This window comes from Podarcis filfolensis, assembly GCF_964270895.1.
Source record: "Podarcis filfolensis genome assembly, chromosome: Z".
NCBI classification, from domain to species: domain Eukaryota; kingdom Metazoa; phylum Chordata; class Lepidosauria; order Squamata; family Lacertidae; genus Podarcis; species Podarcis filfolensis.
This window is the reverse complement of record NC_139617.1, coordinates 1,326,198-1,349,445: the sequence shown is the minus strand read 5'-3', so window position 1 is coordinate 1,349,445 and position 23,248 is coordinate 1,326,198. Positions and strand designations below refer to the sequence as shown.

At 46.3% G+C, this 23,248-nt stretch overlaps 2 protein-coding genes across 4 annotated transcripts in view; both read right to left on the bottom strand.

Annotated features, from left to right (window-relative positions):
- The window catches only part of KLHL13 (kelch like family member 13), a 1,461,558-nt gene that overhangs the window by 1,127,220 nt on the left and 311,090 nt on the right, over positions 1-23,248 (bottom strand). The window lies entirely within an intron of this gene.
- Positions 12,441-23,248, bottom strand: part of GPC3 (glypican 3) — a 236,671-nt gene continuing 225,863 nt past the window's right edge. For all 3 annotated transcript variants that reach the window (XM_083595426.1, XM_083595427.1, XM_083595428.1), the window contains one exon: positions 12,441-13,462. In XM_083595426.1, the coding sequence (XP_083451552.1) occupies positions 13,293-13,462 (170 nt within the window). In that variant the 3' untranslated portion in view covers positions 12,441-13,292. The remainder of the gene's footprint in view (positions 13,463-23,248) is intronic.

Genomic DNA, 23,248 nt, shown 5'->3' with positions numbered 1-23,248 from the left:
CCAAGGGACACAGTTGGCATGTGGATCACCAGGTTTCCCAAATGTCCTCTGAGGGGGAGGTGGCTCCAAAGCACAGTGGCATTTCAGAGTTTTCAGCCTTGGAGAGGAGGTGCCTGGGCCTTCCTTAGCCCAGTGCAGGAGCTCAGTGCAAACAGCTGGAGGGAAGGGGATGAGGATGGGGAAGCTGAGCCCCAGGAGGGTGAGTTGCTCCATAAGGAGGAAATCTTTCCTTCAGGCATTAATATGAGTCATGCCAGGAAGGAGGCGGGGCAGACCAGTTGCAGATGCACAAAACACACAATTTTTCAAAATGTTGTAGAATCACAGAGCTGGAAGGGACCACAAGATTCATTTGGCCCAACCCCCTGCCATGCAGGAATCTTGTGTTTTGGATGGGTACACCATTAGTTATTTATTGGCTTTGTAACCTGCCCTTCCCCCACCCTCAGGACCCAGGGCAGCAAACAGACATTCAATTTTAACAAGAAAAACTAAGCAAAAAACCCTTTAAAAGCCTAGGACTTTTTACATCAACAGAAGCACCTTAAATTGGACCCAGTATCAAACCGGCAGCTGCTTCAAATATTTCACAACAGGTGTATTATGCATCCAAAGCAGCAGAACCTACCAGCTACCTGTCTGCCACATTCTGCACCAGTTGCAAATTCTAGACTGTCTTCAAGGGCAACCCCATGTGGACATGTGTGGGCTTATTTCCCTCCCATCATGCTTTTTTTGAAGAAGAAAAAATGTGTTAAATTAATTAGTTAAATCCAATTAAGGGGCTCAGGTTGGCACATATTATTATTTCCACAACAATTTCATCCTCTGAGCCTGACAAAGTCACTGGCCAAAGGTCACACAGTGAGCTAACGTGGCTTTCAAACTCAAATTCCTCTGGTCCTAACCAAACACTTTTAACGACTACAGTCTGCAGCACTGGCTCACAGATAAATAAGTAAACATGTGACATATGAAATAGTAACAAAAATTCTGTACTGAAAACAAGACATGAAGGCTGGCAACATCAACCTTGCTGTGTGGAAATCCCTTGTAGATGACCACAGTGCCTGGAGACAGGTTGGGTATCCACAGCAGTGACCAGAGGAGGAATGACCGCTGGGAGGAGCGCAGAAAGAAACGCCCTGGTGCACCTGTATCAGCACAACTGGACGCCTTCCTCTGCCCCGGCTGCAACCAAACACCTCTCTACCACACCAGTCTCTACAGCCACAGCAGGCGCCGTAACTCTCCAGTGGTTTGACTTCACCCCTGAAGACATACTCCACCATTGTCTCCTGAGACAGACAAAATAGCTAGGGTCTAGAATTTACCAGGCTTATTTCTCTAAGGATCCTGAGCCAAGTAAACTATAATTCTGCAAATTTATTCTGTGCCCACCTCATAAACTAAAAGGCTGAACAGCAGATGCTGTGGCAGTGATATCATGACAGCAAAATTCCCCACCCCACCAATAAACTCTATTTGCTATTCTGTGACTCAACACACTGCAACAGGAAGGAATTCAAGGAATAGAAATGCAAGCTCTAGCCACTTCCAAAGCACTTACCTGCTAATCTACAAAGGCCAGACATTTGCATACATTTCCCAGTTTCTCAAGGTTTGGAAAGGTTTTGTTGTTGTTTATTGCAATCTGGTGGACCTTTTGGAGATCCAAAAAAACCCCTCCGGAAGCTAATGTGTTCTCATCCTGGAAAGCAATTGAAGGGAATGGTAGTCGCCAACATGCGTCAAAGTTCCAGTTCCTAGATATTAAACTAAGATGCTCTCTGCATGTGGCCAAACCTATGGCAACACCCAGGTTCTACATTGTGTGAATGACAGTTCTGAATGCAGATGAATCCATTTAAAAAAAAAAAACAGTTGCTAGCTGCACCAAAAGTAGAATCAACAAACACATCTCAATCTTTCTGCCATTGTTACAGATTCATAGAATCGTAGAGTTGGAAGGGATCCCAAGGTCATCCAGTCGAACCCCTTGCAATGCAGGTATCTCAGCTAAAGCATCCATGACAGATGGCCATCCAATCTCTGCCTAAAAACTTCCAAGGAAGGAGAGTCCAGCATCTCCTGAGGGAGACCGTTTCTGCTGTTTGGTCAGAATCTCCTTTCTCGTAGCTTGAAACCATTGGTTGAAGTCCTACCCTTCAGAGCAAGAGTAAACCAGCTTGCTCCATCTTCCATGTGACAGCCCTTGGGATATCTGAGGAAATCTCCTCTCAGTCTCCTCTTTTACAGGCTAAACATACCCAGCTCCCTCAACCATTCCTCATAAGGCTCAGTTTCCAGACCCTGGATCATCTTGGTCGCCCTCCTCTGTTCACCTTCCAGCTTGTCAACATCCTTCTTAAATAGTAGTGCCCAGAATTGGACACAGTATTCTATATTCACAGTATTCCCAGTATTCCCTGGAAAAGACCTTGATGTTGGGAAAGATGGAGGGCACAAGGAGAAGGGGACGACAGAGAACGAGATGGTTGGATAGTGTTCTTGAAGCGACCAGCATGAGTTTGACTAAACTGTGGGAGGCAGTGGAAGACAGGAGTGCCTGGCGTGCTCTGGTCCAGGGGGTCACGAAGAGTCAGACACGACTAAACGACTAAACAACAACAAATTCTAGGTGGGTTCTGAGCCATGGGCATAGCCAAGGCGGGGCAGGAAGGGGCAACTGCCCCCCTAAATCAATAAAAATGCATAGCTAACTGAGGTTGTGCCCCTCCCCTAACAAAAATCCTGGCTACACCCATGGGTCTGACTAAGGCAGAATAGTGTGTGACTATGACTTCCCTTATCTGGACACAAGACTTCTGCTGATGCAGCCTGGAAGAGCATTTGCTTTTTTTGCTGCTGCATCACTCTGTGAACTCATGTGAAGCTTGTGGTCTACTAAGACTCATAGATCCTTTTCACATGTACTATTAGTAAGCCAGATGTCCCTTGTCTTATATTTCTGTAGCTGGTTCTTCCTGCCTAAGTGCAGAACTTCACATTTCTCCCTCTTGAAATTCATTTTGTTAGTTTTGGCCCAGTTAAGGTCTGTTAAGGTAATATAGAACCCAGATTCTGTCTTCTGAGGCTTTAGCTACTGCTCCCAATTTGGTGTCAACCCCACAGAGGTTGTCTCTAATAACTCATCTAATAACTCTCCTCACCCCCAGAGAAGCAAACAAGAAAAGCTGCTGAAACAAAATAAAAAATTCCTTCCAGTAGCACTTTAGAGACCAGCTAAGTTTGTTACTGTTATGAGCTTTCATGAAGAAGTGTGCATGCACACAAACGTTCATACCAATAACAAACTTAGTTGGTCTCTAAGGTGCTACTGGAAGGAATTTTTTATTGTTTCGACTACGGCAGACCAACACGGCTATCTACCTGTAACAAGAAAAGCTGCTGTTCCCCATCTTGTGATACAGTCACTTAGTAGAGGGAAATGTCTGAGATAAACCACAGGTTCCCCAAACTGTGTGGGAATTCTAACCTCTGGAGCAGAAGAGCAGAACCATTTCAGGCCAGGAGCCACCACAGCTCATGGGCAATCATCTGGGGCTGCATAACGCTGGTAGGCGGGGCCTGAGGCAAAAATGGTTGGAGCAATTTGTGTGACTCTTACATTTCCACAACTGGCTGCATTCCACCCATGCAGAAGTCAAGAGGTTTCTAAATACACACACACCGCCCTCTCCCTCATCATAAACAATATTATATGCCAATTAGCACGCAAAATCCCTGAGTGGTTTACATAAGGTAAAAGGTAGGTAAATGACCCCTGGATGGTTAAGTCCAGTCAAAGGTGACTCTGGGGTTGTGGCACTCATCTTGCTTTCAGGCCGAGGGAACCAGCTTTTGTCCACAGACAGCTTTCTGGGTCATGTGGCCAGCATGACTAAATCGCTTCTGGTGCAACAGGACACCATAACAGAAACCAGAGCACACGGAAATGCCGTTTACCTTCCCGCTGCAGCGATACCTATTTATCTACTTGCATTGGCATGCTTTTGAACTGCTAGGTAGGCAGGAGCAGGGACAGAGCAATGGGAGCTCATCCCGTCGTGGGGATTCAAACCACCAACTTTCTGATCAGCAAACCAAAGAGGCTCAGTGGGTTAGACCACAGCGCCAGCCGCATTCGTCTCGGTTTACATAAAACACAGTAAGACCATTACATTTTTATTTATTTTTTTAAGAAAAATGTATATGAAGCATTTAAAGCCAAAATTGCAAAGAAATGCATCGGTAAAAATGAAGATACCATCAACAAAACCTTAGATTAAATTTCAACAGAAAATAAAAGAGTGCATAGCGATGAACCTAATGCCTACTTAAATGGAGGGATCTTCAGGAGGTGTTTAAAGTGGGCCACTGCCCATTATCAGAGTTGAAGGACACATTTCAGACAGGCAAAAAATAATGGAAGGGTTTGAAGAAGGACACAGGGATGGGCATGGGCTCAGGAAAATCCTGAGGTCAGACAGATAGTCCTGCAAAACCACATTGGCCTGAGGTTTCTACTTCCTTCCATTTAGCATTAACAGTTAACCCAGCTCAAGTAGGAGACAGAAAAATGGAGGTGGCAGCCGGAAGATTCCTCCTCTTCCTCCTCCTCCTCCTCCTCCTCCTCCACCATCCCTCTCGCCTTTCAGAATCCTGCTGTTAAGGACAGTAACCTGATCTACAGCAAGAGAAGCAAAAGAAGTGATTAACTCATGCACAGTTCTGAATGGCTCTCACAAAGCAGGATTTGAAACAAGCCTCTCAGGACAATGCCTGCAGATGAAGCCAGCAGAGGCCCTGAAAGGGTTTTTCTTCTCCGCCCTTCTTTCTCTGCCCCCTGCAGCACGTACACCTGTGGGGAAGGCAGTGGGCTAGGGCTGCAGGGAAGCCCTGGCGAGTCAGAGGTGAAACACAAATTGTGCCTACTTTCTCCAGCATGCATTGCAAATGGCCCTGAGCAGGACGCCCAGTCCCACCCACCCAACAAGCATATATGCAGACCTAGTCCGTCCGTCAATCAGTCAGTCAGTGTGCAACTGTTTTTTTGTTGGAGGAGAGTGAGAAGAGGGCAAGTGGACCCTGCTACAGTGCACTGGTCTATCAAGACAGAGTCATCCCCTTCCCCACATTGGCCAACAGCTGCCTCTAGGAAGTGCTCAAGCAGTGCAGGAGAATATAAGGACATAAAGAAGAGCCTGTTGGATCAGGCCAGGGGCTCATCTATCCCAGCATCCTGTTCTCACAGTGGCCAACCAGATGCCCATGGGAAACCCGCAAGTGGGACCCAAGCACAAGGCCCTCTTCTCCCCTCCTGTGGCTTCCAGCAACTGCTATTCAGAAGCATTGCTGCCTCCAATTGTGGAGGCAGAGTGGAGCCCTTGTGGCTAGGAGCCATCAATAGTCTGCTTCTCCTTGCTCCAAAACTCCTAATGACCATACTCAGCAGCTTCATGCAGATATTAAATAGCATTGGGAGAGAATAGCAGGCTGCGGAACCCCATAGCAGAAATGGCAGGGGGCTGAGGAACACTCACCCGGTGCTACTCTATGGACACATCCTTGAAGGTAAGAATGGCATCACTGGAATGCAGTGCCTCTGATGCCCATCTTACTAAGTCGGTGCAGGAGGATACGATGATCGGTGGGACCAAAAGTCACTGATATATCAAACAGAAGTAACAGGGTCACACTCCTCCTGTCCTTCTCATGATAAAGGTAATCCATCAGGGTTGTTTAGTCGTTTAGTCGTGTCCGACTCTTCATGACCCCCTGGACCAGAGCACGCCAGGCACCCCTGTCTTCCACTGCCTCCTGCAGCTTGGTCAGACTCCATCAGGGTAACCAAGTTTAATTCAGTTTTGAAACCAGGTCTGATCACAGATTGTAGTGGCTCTAGAATGATGATCAATCTCCACACCATCCTCTCCACCACCAGAGGCAGAGGGACCACAACCAGTTTGCTCACTGGGCAGTGAGCCTCATCTAGTTTTAAAAAGCCAGGATGGACAAGGATCAAATGAGAGCTGATCAGGTGCATTCACTGCAATTATCCTGTCCTCATCCTCAGAACACATTCATTTGCTTTTCACCCTACTCTTCTTCAGCCAAAAAAGAAGAGGCACCCAGATTGACTTCAAAATGTCCGTGCTCAGATTTTAGGTTTACAACTTAACAGACATGATGCAAAAGAATGAGGGTGGGAAGGGGGAGAGGAAAAAAGCAAACTCAAGCAATATTTCTTAAGTTTTAATTTGATTTTCTTGTCCCATTATTATGATCCCATAGATCTTATATTTTAAAACAGCCATTTCCCTCCCACTGGGGGGGGGGGGGAGAGACAGCATTTGGGAATTTTAAAGGCCATCTAAATGTTGTTCCCCACTCTCCCACCTCTCAGTCTTTCTAGGGTTTTCATGTCTGCACTCAATCCTTTGTTTCTTTGACCATCCCAATCTATTCTTCTCGTTGGGATTCCCTCACCAGAAAGCTCTAATACAGGAACATTTGGAATTTGCTTAAAGATGCAGTCTAGATGAAGATACTTTATGATGGGTTTAGGGGCTAGCTAAGCAGTGCCCCCCCCCCAGCACTAAACATTTGGGTTGGGCTGCAGAGGACCCAAGTCATTTTGCAGATAAACAACAAACTTTCATTTTGTGGGGAGAGGAAACGTCGCTCTTGTTAATCCCTCTTTTGGGGGTGGAATGTACACAACTGTCACTCTCCTTAACATTTAGAATTAAACAGCCCCTCTGGCTTGTGTTTGCTGGGTGTTTATTTTCCCCACTTGGCAACAAGCTTGATTTTTAATATGCCTGGAGGCTGAAGGAACACAGGGCTTTTAGGTGCACATTTTACTTTCTCCAAAAAGCAAAACACAAACAACAGTTGCCAAATCTGCAGCATTTTGGGGGGATTGGCCCTTAATCTCTGACAATCAGTTCCAATTCTTATTCGTCTAAACTAATCAATAGCCTCTTTCCTAACAAAGGGCATTGGTAATTACCTGGAGTAGTTTTAGTAATTAGCTGTGGGTGTGTAAAGACAATGAAAGCACAAGGCAGGGTGATGGTGCAAATCATTCTAAGGACGACAAGGGAAAACTGAGAGGGGTGCTGCCTGTGTGATAGCTCTTCTTGTCTTGGAATCTGCAGACAGCCCTAGTAGCAGTGGCAGAAACAGTGGGGTGTAGTGGTTAGTGCATCAGACTAGGAGTGGGCCGGGTTCAAATCCTTGCTTGGCCATGAAACTCTTTGGACTGTCTTCCCAACCTTGAGGTCCTCTAGATGTTGCATTGCAATGCCCTCTCGCCCTAGAGCATTTGTCAGACATCTGGAGGGCTCCCAAGGCTGTCCTTGTGCATCATGGCTGTGTTATGAGCAGCAGTCCAGAGCAAGTCAAGAGTTGGGAGTTAGGACCAAAGAGCAACCAAGAACAGAGGAAGGACCTAAGACCATAACCAGAAACACAAGGAACACAACACTTCAAGTATTTACCACCTAAATCTACCACAAAGGCCTGCCACTTTCTAGGAATTCTGAACTTCTTGGTGCAGTTTTGCCCTGCCTATCTGATGTTACTGGCCCACTCTGTCAGCTGTTAAAACTGAACAATGCATTTGTCTGGGGCCTGCATCAGGAATGCTCCTTTAAAATGACCAAAGAGTGGTGCCTATTCTTTTGACATTTGCCCCACAGAAAAAGACTGTTGTCTCCACCTTACATTTTAGGAGCTGTAGTGCTGCTGTGCCAGGAGGATGGGCACATCCAGCCAGTTGTCTTTGCCTTGAAGACCCTATTCCGAACAGAAAAAGCTGTATGCTCAAACTAAAAAAGAGGCTTTGGCCACTATGTGAGTGTGTGAACAACTTTACTACAAGACTACGTGACACGAGCCCCTGTCCCCTTTCTTACAACCAAAAGCAGGCATAGGCAGACTTGGCCCTCCAGATGTTTTGGGACTACAACTCCCATCATCCCTAGCTAACAGAACCAGTGGTCAGGGATGATGGGAATTATAGTCTCAAAACATCTGGAGGGCCAGTTTGCCTATGCCTGACCAAGAGATTAGATTAGCTGACTCCTTGGTTACAGCAGTTCTGAAAGAGGTACTCTTTTGACATCGTTCACATGCCAGAGAAGAAATTTTCTGTTGAAGATGAGCTTTACTAGACAGCCTCTAGTAGAATGGGGAAATAGGGAACTGGAACAGGGAGTTACACTCAGCCCATTGTGGTAGGCTTTCTGGCCTCTGATATAAAGTTGCAGGAGATTTGGAGAGCTCAGCAGATGAATCCCATTTTGTGTAAGAGATGACACAGCACAATGAGGGAGGATGGCCTGAGAAATGCTTGCTTGACAGCCCTCGTAGCTGGAAAGCCCTTAACCTCGAAGAAGCCCTTTAACTAGCCAGAAGGCAAAAGTCAAGGTGTGAGGCCTCCAATGTGTGAGTACCCAGCCCTGTGATAAAATCAGCCTGTTGCTCCATGACCAAAGAAGGACATTTGGGCTCAGCTGTGCTATCTGTGGTCCTGAACCCACATCTTGATCTCCCTCCAAGATGCTGTCTTTGCCTACTCTTGCTGTTCACCCTCTCTGGGTGACCACAGTGCGCAACCTCCCACTCCCCTGGCATCACCCCTCCTTAGCAGAGAGCATCTCCATGGATTATAACACAGGCAGTGCTTGTTTTTCTTAAAAAATGTTTAGGTGTACTCTCATTTTAACTCAAGAAAATCACCATTTTATAGTTCAAATCGGGAAAAATAATTACAGTAAATGGACAAAAGTACAAAGATTCACAAAATGATTAGGGGTATGCAGACCCCTGCGTCCCTGCAGAAAAAAAGCACTGGTCACAGGTGTCCTGATCATGTGGTGCCCCAATGCATGAGCAACCACTCAGGTTTTCAGGTGCCCATGCACCCACTCTGTGGATGTTGTGGGTGGGTCAGCAGTGTAGCCCGACTCCTCCTGCACATGAGTATATGTGGAGAGGGCTTCTGAGCATGAGGAGAGTGGTTCGAATGCACACCCCACAGACTATAGCTAGTGTGTGTGAAAGCCACTTTCACTGCCTCTCCCCTTAGAATGCCTCTCTAGATTCAGTCTCCTTGGTCAGCAGAAGAAGCGTCTCTGGGCTTGTTACTCTGTACAAGTACCACAAGAGGCAGTTTAGTGTAGTGGTTAGAGAGTTGGACCTGGGAGAGCAGGGTTTAAATCCCTGCTCAGCCATGAAGCTCAATGGGCGATCTTGGACCTTGGGTGGTATCCAGTATTGTCGTTCTCTAATGCAAGAATTTACACTGGTGAAATGGAACTTGCCCCCCCTTTCTCTCCTCCATGCCCATCTCAAATCTGCTCTGGAGGGTTGGGAGGCCACCCCCCAGCAGGTTTACAGGAATCACGGGGGGGAAAGAACGGGGCGTGTTCCATCACATAAGAAGAAATCCTTGCCCTAACAGAGTGACTTAGCACTACTTTGGATGCAAGCCACAGTCCCTCAGCCTCGCCTTCCTCGCAGGGATGTTGTTCAAACAGCAAAGGGGAAAGCATTGTGACCACTTTGAGTGCTTCTGAGCAAAAACAAAACATACTTATTTATCATCTTACGTAACATAAAAGCAGTACAGCACAGCCCCCCTCGGCCAGCATAGGGAAAGGGATGACAGAAGGTCCAAGCAGGGGTGAAGTGCAGCCCCCCTCCCCCCGAGAGCCCAAAGGCTTGTGTCTGAGGCCACAACAATTGACAGAAAGGCTTCCAGGCAAGCAGATGGTCCTCTGCCAGGACCAAAAGGACAGCAAGCTCAGGTTGTTGGGTTTTTTTGTGCTGGCTGGATCACAGTCAGCAGACAGGAAGCTGTTCCAAGTCTGGATGCCCTTCATGTCTCAGTAGAGCCATCCTCTCTCGTCAGGCTCCTGCTGCTTTTCTGCTCCAGTCACCATTGGAAGACCATCACAAAACGTAGTGTGGAGGACATCCCCTTGTCAGTTGCCTCCTTGGGAACAGGGAGCATTGCCAGGGAGCACTGGACCCCCAAGCTTCCAACTGCCTACAGGAGCATGGGGGCTTTGGGGATTCTTTTTAATCACAACTCAGCCAGCTCTATGGAATCATAGTACTGTAGAGTTGGAAGGGACCACGAGGGTCATCTAGTCCAACCTCCTGCAATGCAGGAATCTTTTGCCGAATGTGGGACTCGAACCTGCAACCCTCAGATTAAGATTCTCATGCTCTCCCAACTGAGCTATATCTTTTCTACTTTGAAATTCATGTGTGGATGCCAAGGAGCAAAGCAGCATCTGGTGCTAATAAGGGGTTAAATCCCCAACTGACACCGCTGTGGGTGGGGAAACATAGCAAGCCCCCAGTCAATGCCAGCAGCATTAGGGGTTAAATACACTGGGAATTGTTAAATAAGTAAGTGCTTATCCATCACTCCAGAATTCTGTATGCATTGGCCAGCAACTCAGGAACTGCCTTAGACCACTGGTCCACCTAGCTCAGTATTGTCCACAATGACTGGCAGCAGCTCTCCAGGGTTTCAGGCAGGGGACGTTCCCAGCCCAATCTGGAAATGCCATTGGGGAACTGAAGCTGTGATCTTCTCTGTGCAAAGCAGGTAGTTTAGCTCTTCGCCGGGGGGGGGGGGGATGGAAGGTGGGCAGTGTTCCTGTAGAATATCTGTCTGCACATCACCCTTAAGTCTTTGTAAGTATGAGAACTATAGAGACATACAGTCATACTTTGGGTTAAATGTGCTTCAGGTTAAGTGTTTTCAGGTTACGCTCCATGGTGACCCGGAAGTAACGGAGTGCGTTACTTCCGGGTTTTGCTGCTCGCGCATGCGCTCAAAATGATGTCACGCGCATGTGCAGAAGTGGAGAATCGCAACCTGCACACACGCAGGTTGCATTCACTTCAGGATGTGAATGGGGCTCCGGAACGGATCCCGTTCACATCCAGAGGTACCACTGTACTTAAAAAGAAAAAAAGTTGAAAATTCAGGGTAGCCACCTAAATTTTATTCAAAGGGGGAAGCAGCTCCTTCACTCCGGCTCTTGTTCAAGTGCAAGTGAAAGCCACATTCACTGTCCTGCCCCTTTGTTCCATATGTGTGCAGGCATGGGCTGTCGAGTATGATCGAGTAGGGCTCCTGTTTTATTTTAAATTTAAGATATTATTTTTGCATGCATTCAGCCACTGGGGCTTCTCAGGACAGGACTGCAATGGGTTCTTGTGTGAAATCATGAGCAAGCGTTGACAACTCAAGCTGCATTTATGGAAGGTTACTGGTTCATTTTAAAACCGGACACTCTCCTGCTCTTACCTTCCTTTATCTTTTGGGGACACCTTTTGTTTCTGGGACATTCCTGTGATCCCTTTTTGCTGAGGAAAGCTTTCCACACCCTTTTATCCCTAGCTAGGAACAACAATGCAAAAAAGAAAAACACCAGAATGCTATTCCTCTCTCTTCTCTTCTCCAGTGCCTAGCAAAAAACACAAAACCTTATAGCAAAGTTGTGTTAAAACAAAGTGCATCTCATCTGTTATGAATTTCAAGAGTTATTTGCCAAAAAAGTGTGGAGGTGAGGTAAGGTGTTCCCATCACAAATGAGAATTTAATGGAAAGAGTGTCAGATATGGAACTTTAAAAAAAAAAAAAATCCCCGCAAATGAGAGCCAGGGCAGATGGAAAGTTGGGACATTTGTGTTGGTGACTGTAAATGTTTCCCACCCAAACCCCTTATTGCAGGGAGAATGCCCCCTCTGCAGATATTGTGGGACTCCCAACTCTTATCAGCCCTGGTCAGCCTGGTCAACAGTCAGGTATGTTAGGAGTTGCAACCCCGCAATACCAGGAAGGTCACCTGTGAACTATGAAGAAGCTTTGCCTGCTGTATGCAAGGGAGGGAGGGAGGGAGGGAGGCCTCTATTCAGAAGAGGAGCGCATCTTCTTAGACCAGAGATGGTGCAGCCTGCAACTCTCCTGATGCTGCTAGACTCCAACTCCCAGCATGATCAACGGTCAGGGATGATGGGAGTTTTAGTCCAGCAACCCCTAGAGGTCTGCAGGTTCAAGTGTACACCTGACGTGCAGCTACTCAGATGTAGGTCCCTGTGAATTCAATGGGCCTTTCCCCACATAAAACTGTGTATGGGATGGCAGCTTTAAAGGCAGACATTAAAATGTGTGTGTAGTCTTGCAGCTGCAATGAATGCAGAAACACACACATATACACCCACCACTATAGATCAACTTGCCTCATCTGGCGCTGGAATCTATTTCTCCTAAAAATACTGCCTGGCTGCCTCAACAGCAAATTATAAACCCAAAGCTGCCCAACTAGGCTGACCTCCGAAGACTCAAAATGCAGGCTCTGAGCACAAGACCAACAGATAAACAAAACACATTTGGTCGTCGGTGGTTTGTTTTTTAGAAATTTATTTAAAATGACATGCTTGCTGTTCTGTATTCTCTGCAAAGGGCTTGGTGCCTCTTCCTACAGCGTGGGGCCTCTCCAGAATGGCCTGTCTTCCCATCACCAATCAGGTCAGCTCTACAAGGGCAGGCTTTGAATTAGTTCTGCCCATTTTCTTCCCAACTCCCAGCACCCATCTTTTCCAGGAAGTGGTCTGTTTGTTTGCAATTCAGGGAACTGTCTAGGCAGCCATGTAACACACATAAACATTTCTCAAACTTTTGTATATGTAGCTCATAATTAACCACAATCCAGAGTTTCAAATCAACGAAAGCTCAGTCTGGATGCCTCCTGCCAATCTTGCTACAGATGTTGAAAATTCAGTCCAGGGGTCCAGCCCTCAGAGTAAAAACATGTCATTGCTGCTTTGGGATATTGTAGGTTTCTCAGGTGAGTGTCCACTAAAATCAGTCCAATTACTGAATATGTATATATTTAAAAGCCAGTGGATGATGCTTAGTACCATTTTTAAGTGACCATGCCAATTAGCTCAAGATGAAACAAGGCTGTTGTTCTAAAAAGCTATGAAAAACTTCCATCTTCATAAATCTCTTAAGGGATGCAAATGTTGAGTATATTTACCCTCTTATAATTAGGCAAGACTTCTCCAAAACACAAGAACTTTCTTTTGTTCACTACATCTACAACGAGTCCCTCCTTCAAGTCTTATTTGAATTTTTAAAAAATGAAACTTATTTGAAGCTGCTCTTTCCACATGCCTTGGGAGGAGAAAGAGAGTTTGTGAGCAAACTTCACAAAACGAAATGTCGCAAATTCAGTGAGGAGATAGTTCCACAACTATTTGGCAAGCAGAAGAAGTAGGACCGTAAGGAGAGAGCCCAAAAGATCCAGACCCGGCATCACGACGCCTGTTCCAAGGTTGTGAATCACTGACACCTCTTTGCTTTTCTGATCCCAGAGCTGCTTGTTTGAAGGGATGTTGTCTGTGTCCAGATCATACGCCAGCTCTAGAATAAAGAAAGGAAAGAATATTGAATATGGACTGGAACCTACTGCTAGTGGCTCAAATGACTTTAAGAGAGGGTTTGAGTACTCCAGGTCTATCAGTGCAATATACCCACATCTTGTGTGCATCTAACCCACACGATTTCAACCATATGCTGCTGAAGCCTGGCTAGTTGAAATTCCACAAGTTAAATGCTAATAAGGTGGGGCGCTTTTAAGCTTTCTGTATTGCTTAGAGAACAAGGCTCTCTCGGTGCTCCAGTTCTGGGATAATCTTGCTCTACCTTTTTGGAGGGGTGTCCATTTCCCATTTTTACAATCTTCAGTTCTCCACATTTGCACAACTTTTCAAGTCTTCATGAAAATTCATCAGGATTGTAGTGAAAATCTCTCCTAATACACACATTTCACTGCACAATTTTGCCAAATGCACACATTTTGTTTTGCAAACCAACATTCCCTAATGTAATGCTGACTTTCCTATGCCATTTTTCACTTATCATATGTATTTTTATGCACACTTTGCCCTACTAGATTCATTTTGGCAGAAGAACTGCATTTCAAAATTCCCAGGTTTTCCCCACAACATTCCTTTCCTTTAAAGGAGCAGCCTGAGGTGTGGGAGAAGTGGGTTAAGGGTGGCGGGTGGAGAGAGAGAAGAATCCAGACACCTTACGTAGTGTTCAGAATTCTTCTCTATTCCCTCCAGCAAAAGCAACCACAAAGCGGGATTCCGTTGGGGAGCACAGACCACACACCACATGGCACATTCACAGAGGACAAGGGAGCCCAATCACACTAATGGCTTCTGTATGATGCAAACATTCCTGCCATGGAGCCAGTTCTCAATTAAATCTCTTGGTCCTGCCAAGATTCTCCCCCCCGCCCCCCGCCACACAAGCTCTTCCAGGCAGCCTCCCAAAATCAGCTCCAGAGCTGAACCAGGCAGGCTACACCCAGGTGGCAATTTTGACAACCTGTGCTAATTCAGTTCCCCCAGCCTCCCTCCTCTTACGCTCCAGCCCTGTACATTGTGCTTCTAGTTAGACAGACCTTTTGCAAGGATATTCGTTAGCTCCGCTGGCATTTTGGAGCAGGAGAAGAAGCACCTCCTCCCGCCACCAGCTCTTCTCTTGAAAGCACCAGCACACACCCATTCTCTCTGAGTGCAGTGTGTGTGTGTGTGTGTGTGTGTGTGTGTGTGTGTGTGTAAAAGCTCCCTTCTAGTGGTGAGAGGCTGGCTGGGCTTGGATGTTTGATTTTTCAAACTGGTAGCACATCAAACGCAAAGATCTTCTGGACTTGCTTCAACATGCAACAGGAATGACAGCGACCAGCAGCTGTAAGCCTTCGAATATGTGCTTTCCATGTCAACAAAAATAAAAAATAAAAAAATGGGGGAAGGGTTAAGGGGTGGGGGACATTCCACTGGGGAAACACAATTTGAATTATGCCTCTCATCTCCCTTGGCACAAGCTTTCCAGGTACCGAGTCATCACCAACCAGCCGCCTTTTGCTGGACGCCAACATTTCTGGAAAGCTCTGCAAGGGCAGCCAAAGTCATGCCAAAAGCCAGGAAGAGAAGGCGATTTGCTTTTGAGCTGCCATCGCCAGCCCGTGCATTGCAGCAGAGAGCACACACACACACACAAATGTAAAAATAAACCTAGTGGGTTTTATATATCTGTGCCTGGCTACCTTCTGCTCTCCCCTCTGTTCACCATCCTCACCCCATTTTCAGTCCCATAAAAGGCCAGCCTTTTTGACTCATGCCTTGCAAACAAAAGGAGAACATAAAAGGCAACGTGAGGCTGGCACCCAGCCAGGCGGCCACAGGAGAGACCGCTAGGTGCCAACGCCAGAGAATGCCTTCATGTTGCCATGCCTCCGGGCCTTCTGGAGGAGATGCCAAGCACAGTCTGGTGGATGGCCTCCAGGCTGGACAGAGCATGAAGCTGAGCAACGTCTTATCCTCTCCCGTAATTGCATTGCCGCCATGAATACTGTGCCGTGAGCAGCAAGGGGAAAGAATTATTTGTTCTTTGACACCTAACACCCATCAAGAATGAATTGAATCAGGGGCTGAGAAAGGTGGGGATATTGGCCCGCAGATGAGCAAGAAGGGTGGTGCTATCAAGGCACAGCTATCAAAGACACAAGAAAATCAAGGGTGACCTGCATGTTGCTGAAAAGATAACAGATTTTGAGCCTTGCTTGGTTTAACCAATAATGGTGACACCGAGTGTCCTCAGACTGGAAAACGGGAATATACCTCAGAACCTACTCCCTGCCTCAGAAGGGTGTTTGTGAAGCTGAATACAGAACAGTCCCTTTTCACTTCCGACAAGCTAAATATTTAATTTTCCTTTGCTGCCTCTCCTTTGGGAAAAAGAATGTAACAACCCATTTTGAAAGCTAAATAAAAACAAGATGGGCCACCACATTGAGCCCATTTATAAAAAAATAATCAAACCAATAGTTAGGGAGGATCTGGGATTTTGTCTGTGGACTCTGACGCACCTGGATCAGCAGCAGGGGCCCCTTCAGGGTGATTTTGTCACTGTCACTGGTATATAAAGGAGGAGGCAGGGAATCCCCAGCAAAGTCAAGAAATTTAACATTTTACTGTACTCATTCCAGTTAACAAACTTTCTCTCTCTTACACACACACAGAGACAAGGCAGTGAATGTGAGCGCAGAGTATGAGTGCAAAGGCAACAGAAGATGGAACACTTTGGCAGACTTTGGAGCCAACTGCAAATCCCCACAATGGATTGTTGGTTTCACCAACACACGTGCAGAAGAGGGCTGCACTAGATGACCTCTGACAACCCATCCAACTCTTACGGGCTGTATCCAACCAAGTCCTACTCAAGAGTAGACCCATTAAAATAAATGAACCTAAGACCTAGCATTGGGTACAACCCTATGGGGCCTCATTGAGCAGCACACAGAGTATTGTAGGTGCGACTTATCCCTGGTGTCTCAGATGTGCAAGCCCTACCTCTCTCTGTTGTTGTTATGTCTTGGCCTCACACATTCCAGCCCCTTTCCTCTCCCTCTCCAGCTCCCCAGAAGCACATCCTTCACCAAGCTCCACTGAGTCTCAATCTGAAAGCACAATGAATATGATGCTATAAGTTTCAACACTCCTGCATTGGTGGGGGAGGGATGGGAAGGGAGATCTCTATAGTGGCCCCTAGTGCACCAACTCCTCTCCTCCATTTATTTCCAACAATTGTAGCCCATCTTGCTGCCAAGTTCCTTTTAAAATAAAATAAAATCCACTTGCAACAGTAACACAACACAACGAAAATAAAAAGGTGCAAAATTACAAAATGACTGATTGAAAAAAGAGCCAATTCAGCAACAAATCAATATCATAAAAAGGACACAGGAAGCTGTCACATATTACTGCGGGAGGCAGTGGAAGACAGGAGTGCCTGGCGTGCTCTGGTCACGAAGAGTCGGACACGACTAAACGACTAAGCAACAAATTTGCCCATCCTGTCCATTTGTGATCTGCTCTGACCACCAGCAGCAGCTCCCCAGGTTTGTGGCAGAGAAGGGTCTTTGCCCATCCATCCCGTGAGACCCCACCCTCTTAAGCGGATCTTCTGCCACTGAGCTATGTCTCCCACAAGTGTAAAGCAACAGAAAAAAGGAAACAGATAAAGCAGCAAATGCAGAACAAAGCAAACCCACTGCACTCCCAGGAAGGCTTAGAGGAAAACGCAAAGGTCTTTGCACAGGTTGCTTCACAGTCAATAATAAGGGCCTGAAGGGCAGAGGCTTCCAACCAGAAGGGGCCCTGGTGAATACTTTCACTTCCTGAAGACCATCTTCTAGGGGAAGCTGTTAAACGGCCTATGTCCTTTTAAATGTGTTTCTATTATTGTTGTTGTTGTTGTTTGCATTTTGTGATTTGTAAACCGCCCTGTGAAGGGTGGTATATAAATTTAATTAATGATGACGATGACGATGATGATGCAGGCATGAGATGGAACTCTTATTTCCTCTCATTTCCATGGACTCTGCCCAGTAACCACACCCCCTTCATACCTGGCTGCTGGAGAGCATCCAGTTCGGGAGAGCCCAACAGGCAGGCTGAGCACATGTTTAGGCCACCAGCAAAACAGAACTTGGCATTTGATGCTTCAAAAGAATTAGTCACTACAGGGAAAATAAAAACTTAGCCGGACTTCCATATACTCCCCATTTCCCTCTTCTCTTTTTATCACTTATCCCTGCCTAAGCCAGGGGCTTTCCTACTAACGCCGATCGAAATAATGCGAGGAAGTCAGATCTTGCCATTACAGCATAGGAAGAGCCAGCTGCTGGATCAGGCCAGAGGTGCAACTTGAGTTCAGCCTCCTGTTCTCTCAGGGGCCAGCCATGGGGAAACCACAAGGAAGAATTAAGCCCCAAACCACTCACTTCTCCTGCAGTTTCCAACAACTGATATTCAGAAACAATCATGCCACTGACAATGGAGGCAGAGCAGAGCCATTATGGCTCACAGCTGTTGATAGTTCTTTCCTCCATAAATCTGTCTAATCCTTTTAAAAAGTCATTTAGGTTCGTGGCAATCACTGCCTCCTGTGAGAGGGAGTTCCATAGTTTAACCATGCATTTACATTTCAGCATACATGTAAATTCTGTGCCTTTTCAAAAGTAAAATTTTATTTTCCAGTTCAGTGCTCTTATTTTGAATTGCATGTAGAACCCACCACAATCTGTTCAGTTCTTAGGGCTTCTAAAGGGCATAATCTGGCCCTGGCAGAACCCAGTTCCTTTCTCCATCTTCTTAGAATCCTGCTGCATGGCAGGGTCTCCATGCTTTGCGAACAAGTTGGCCTTTGTTACTGGAGGAAGCTGGTTTCGCTTGCCTAAATCATTCACTGCCTTGTACCGCAGCGTGTCCACCTACAGCCGAGGCAGCCACCCTCTGAGCCAAATAGCAGGGTGGAAACAAAGCTGCTGGGTGCCAGTTTGCAATTATCCTGCATGTCGAGTCGCATCGTGGGCAAGTGTCATGGCACCCAGAGAATTTGTGGTTTCTACCTCTCCCCACTCCAATTTAAAAGGGGTGTTCAGTTTTAAATGCAGTGGATTATGAGAAAATGAAAAGAAGCTGCTTCTCACCCAGAGAGAGACAGAGACAGAGGGAGTGTGCTCATCAACACCATGGGGTCTGCCCTTGGGCATTAAAGGCACAGGAGCAAAGACAGCTAGAACAGTGGCAACCCAGGAAGGCACGCAGACTTCTCCCTTGCATTTGCCCAATCATTTCTGGAGCTGTCATGGAGTCCAATACACAAGCGACCATTCAGTGTCATGGACAGGATGGTGGAGACAACATGCCTCTGAATGCCAGTTGCTGGTAATCACAAGAGCTGCTGCCCTTCTGCCTTATACAAAGTCTGGTCATTGGACCCATCTAGCTCCATATTGTCTGCACTGACAGGCAGGGGCTTTCCATGAATTCAGACATGAGAGAGGTTGCACAAAGTAACATGCAGTTGTGTTGTCATGGAATGAGAGGTTCTCTTTCTATGTACGACTCACTGTTACCCGTGCCTGTTGGGACCCCTGTGTGCTTACCTGCCACAACCTCTGAGTGCTTATTCCTCTAAACATCCAGGTCTTTTCCTACCTGTGTGTGCATGTGCCCTTTCCTTTCATCCTTGCCCTGACATCTGTGTCATCCTGCTCAAATGCCTCAGCACATTTTGCAAGACAAGGCTGCCCCTGTTCACCAGAGGCAGGGCCTTCTCCTCCTGTCTGGCATCCTCTTTGGCCAGCTTGGATCTTGTGGAGGGGAGAAGTATTGCCCTCAGCATGTTCTTACTTTAAGTGCCTTTGTTCTAATCTGGACCAGGCATGCACCAAGGGACAAAGTCATTTCCCAACTGGGCTCAGCTGTATCTGGAACGCAGTGCACAGGGAAATGAAATCCCCTGTAAAAGTATTGCAAGGCTGTCATTGCGTAGAAACACCCCTTGCTGTACAAACAAGTTATTGCCATGGCCAAGGTTTTTGTAAAGGTTGAATGTGCATCAATTCAAGCAGGAGATTTAGCTAGGATTCCTGCATTGCAGGGGGTTGGACTAGATGACCATTTGGGTCTCTTCCAACACTTATGATTCTATGTCTTTGTCTCTAACACACTCAGCCCTACCTGCTACTGCTGGGGACTGATCCTGGGATCTTCTGCACACAAATGATGTGCTATATACCACTCAGCTGTGGCCTATCCCCTAAAGTTACAGTAATAATCTAGCCCTGGTGGTTTCAGAGGAAGAACTGAATTAAAGAAGATCGTGCAAAGCTGCGTTATGCTGAGTCAAGCCACTATTTCGTATAGATCAGAACTGTCTGCACTGACTGCCAGTGGCTCTCTGGGTGTCAGGCGAGGGAAACATTCCCAGCCCCTCCTAGAGATGCCACTGGGGGTTGAGCCTGGGACCTTCTGCATGCCAAGCAGCTGCTCTGCCACGGAGCTACAAGGACATCTCGTTTTAGGGAGCGAAACTTAATTTTAGCATATTTCTTCAGTGAGTGGTCTGAAAAGTATATTTCTGGGTGTGAGGAGTTCAAAACTGCTATTATTTTTGTGACTGGGAAACATTTAGCTTGGTAAGTCGAAGTCTGATGAAGAAAAACAAAGTCTGCTTTTGGAAACTAAAGAATTTTAACCTTCCTTCTGAAAACGTCAGGGAATGCCAAATACTACTGCTATTGGTAGTAATATATAATATAACTGCAAGTACTTGACAATTATTTTTAATGATTTCTACGTAATTTTGCACAGATCTTACTTACCAGTCAAAACTAAATTATATTCATTTAACCAAAATATGTTTTGAATTCCCAACTCAAGTTGCAACTTTTTACCACCTCTCATTTTTGTAATTTGAAAGGTGAAAAATTCAGCGCACTCTAACAGAGCACACAATTAGTGCCAGCACCCCTTATGCCAGAGGGCAGGTCCTTCCAAGAACCTTCAGACCTCCAGCAAGGGGAGGAAGAACAAACCCAGAATTCAGGCAGTGGCTGTTTTTTCATACAAGGTGCATTGCAACAGGGGCAGAGACTCAAAAGACCTCAGCTTGCTTCCAGCCCTTGTTGCTAAGTTGCTTTGAGTTACATCAGTTTTTTAATTAAAACAACTAATAGGTTTAATAAATACACAATAATTTCCACGGTGCTTCTAACTGCAGCAGCAGCTGCTGCCAACTAAAATCAAGGTGAGCCAATTCACCATTATAGCGGGGAGGATGTGGCTGTCAAGATGTTGCTGGAATCCAACTGCCCCACATTCCTCCCCACTGGGCCCTGCTCTCTGGGGCTGGAGGGAGCTGGAGTCCAGCAGCGTCCAGGGGGCTCCATGTGCTTCTTAATCCCTGAGCTAAGAGGCTGCATCTCCCTCACTCAGGAAGAAATGCCTCTTCTAAGGTATCCTTCCATATCTTGCATGCAGTCATGAATGCTTGGAGTGAATCTAGAGGGGAAAGACTATCAAATCTCTGATGCTTTTATTGGGAAAAGAATGGAAGATGCATAAAGAAAAGCAGTAATTTTTTCAAAATCAAGATGACAAACCACGGCAAGTACAGCAAGTAATGGGAACAGAAGAAACAGAACTAGGTACGAACTAATGAATACTTAATGAGTAAAGAACTATGGAATATTATTTTAATGTATGATCACAGCAGAGAGACTCTTTGTGTGGACAAAGATGGAAAGGCTAATTATTGTTTAATACGGAGGAATCGTTGAAGTTATTGGAGACAAAGTTGATAGTAACATTAATTAGAGAACCTCTTTTGGACTTTTTGTTTAAAAAGGAAAATGAATTAATCTATTTAGGTCAGAAGACTGAGGAAATATTGCCAAACTGAAAGCAGATCAGTTTGGTATCATTCAGTGGAACAGTCTCCCTCGGGAGGTTGTGGCCTCTCCTTCCTTGGAGGTTTTCAAGCAGAGGTTGGGTGGCCATCTGTCATGGATGCTTTAGTTGAAATTCCTGTATTGCAGGGGGTTGGACTAGAGGACCCCTGGGGTCCCTTTGAATGCTAAGATTCTATGATTCTTGCTCTGTGAACTGCCCTGAGACCTCCAGGTATATGGTGGTACATAAATTCAATACATAATAAATGATTCTGTTATTCTAGAGAGAACATTTTCTCCCACTCTCTGTTTCAGTTTCTTTTATTGTATTATGAAAAAGATTTAATAAAATCTAAAAGAAGAAGAAGAATGCTGCTTCTTAGGTCGGGGGCTCTCTGGGCGTTTCTGGACTCCAGCTCCCGTCAGCCCTGTCCCTGGTCATGCTGCCTGAGGCTGGTGAGAGTTGGGGGTCCAATAACATCCAGAGATCCCTGGGCCCCCCCACCCTTGGCTTAAGTAGATCACCATTTAGGCAGGGGCCACAACTCCCTGCTTCATACTTGAACAGTCCCAAGTTAAATCGCTGACGTCTCCAATTAAAAGGACCAGGGAGCAGATGGTCTTTTAAAAACCTCTCTCTGCTCAAGACCACGGAAATTCACTGCTCCTGAGCTAGGAATACCAACTCAGTTCTGACTCAGCATACTGTAGCTTCCCCTGTTTGAGGTGCAGACCAAGAAGTTCATCCCTCCACATCTGGCCACCTCCACCAGCTCAACAGTTAATTCATAGGCAAACTCGTTCTTAAAAATAAAATATCAGTTGCAAGAGCACCCAGAAGCAGGTGACTTCTTCATTTATTTGCTTCTTATTCTTATTATTTTAAAATGAAAGCCTGCAGTTTGTCAAAGGTTTTGTGAAACTGAGCTATTTATGTTAAACCATTCTGACTGTGTCAGGCTCCTGAGACTGAAACACCGTTCAGCTCTTCTCCTGCTCTCCTGAGGACAAGATGTTCTTCTCCAATTGCATCAGGCCTCATGGAAGAACCCCAGTTTCAGCCTCACCATGGTGCTGGAACACTGTGGCATAAGAGAGGGTGGGGGAGATCTTTGGAAAGCAACCCTCACTTTTCACAACAGATGCTTTGAGTCCCTTCTTTGGGAACTGGCTGTGCTCTGCGCTTTGCTGACTTCTTCCTTTGCCACTCAGCACACTCTGGAAGAAACAGCCACAACACAGAATGCTGTGGGTGGGAGAGAGAGAGAAGCAGACAGACAGAGAGGGTTTCTTTCTCCACATTGCCACTTCTCAGATTAATTTGTAGCAGCAGCCCTTCTTGCAGTGGAGGCCTGATCATACATCTTCAGTTCATTATTCAACATACTGCAAGAGAGCCTGCAGGGGCTCTGTAGACCCATCCGTTTTGAAAATGTTTGGACCACAGACTGAAGCAGCCATAAATGGGATGGCTGGGACCAGGCATGGGCTATTTAATGGAGGAGAAAGCTGGAGTCTCCATAGCTGGAGACAGCGATGCTTCTGAATATCAGCTGCTGGAAGGCACAGGAGGGGAAACGACTCTTGTGCTCAGGAGCTTCTTCTGGGTTTCCCACAGGCATCAGTGAGGAAACTGGGAGGACAGGAAGCTGGACTAGATGGGCCATTGGCCTGATCCTGGTCTTTTTATGTTAACAACTAAGCCCAGAGAGAGGGTGTTCTGTATCCTAGGGTAGGTTGCTGCAGTGCGAAGGCTTAGTGTGTGTGCACAGATGTGTGCAACAACTAGAAGTTGCTATATGCTAAATCTGAATGTTTGTTCATCTAGCTCAGCATTGTACACACCAGTCTGCAACCTTTAAGGTGTTGGACACAAGCTTCCATCAGCCCCTGTG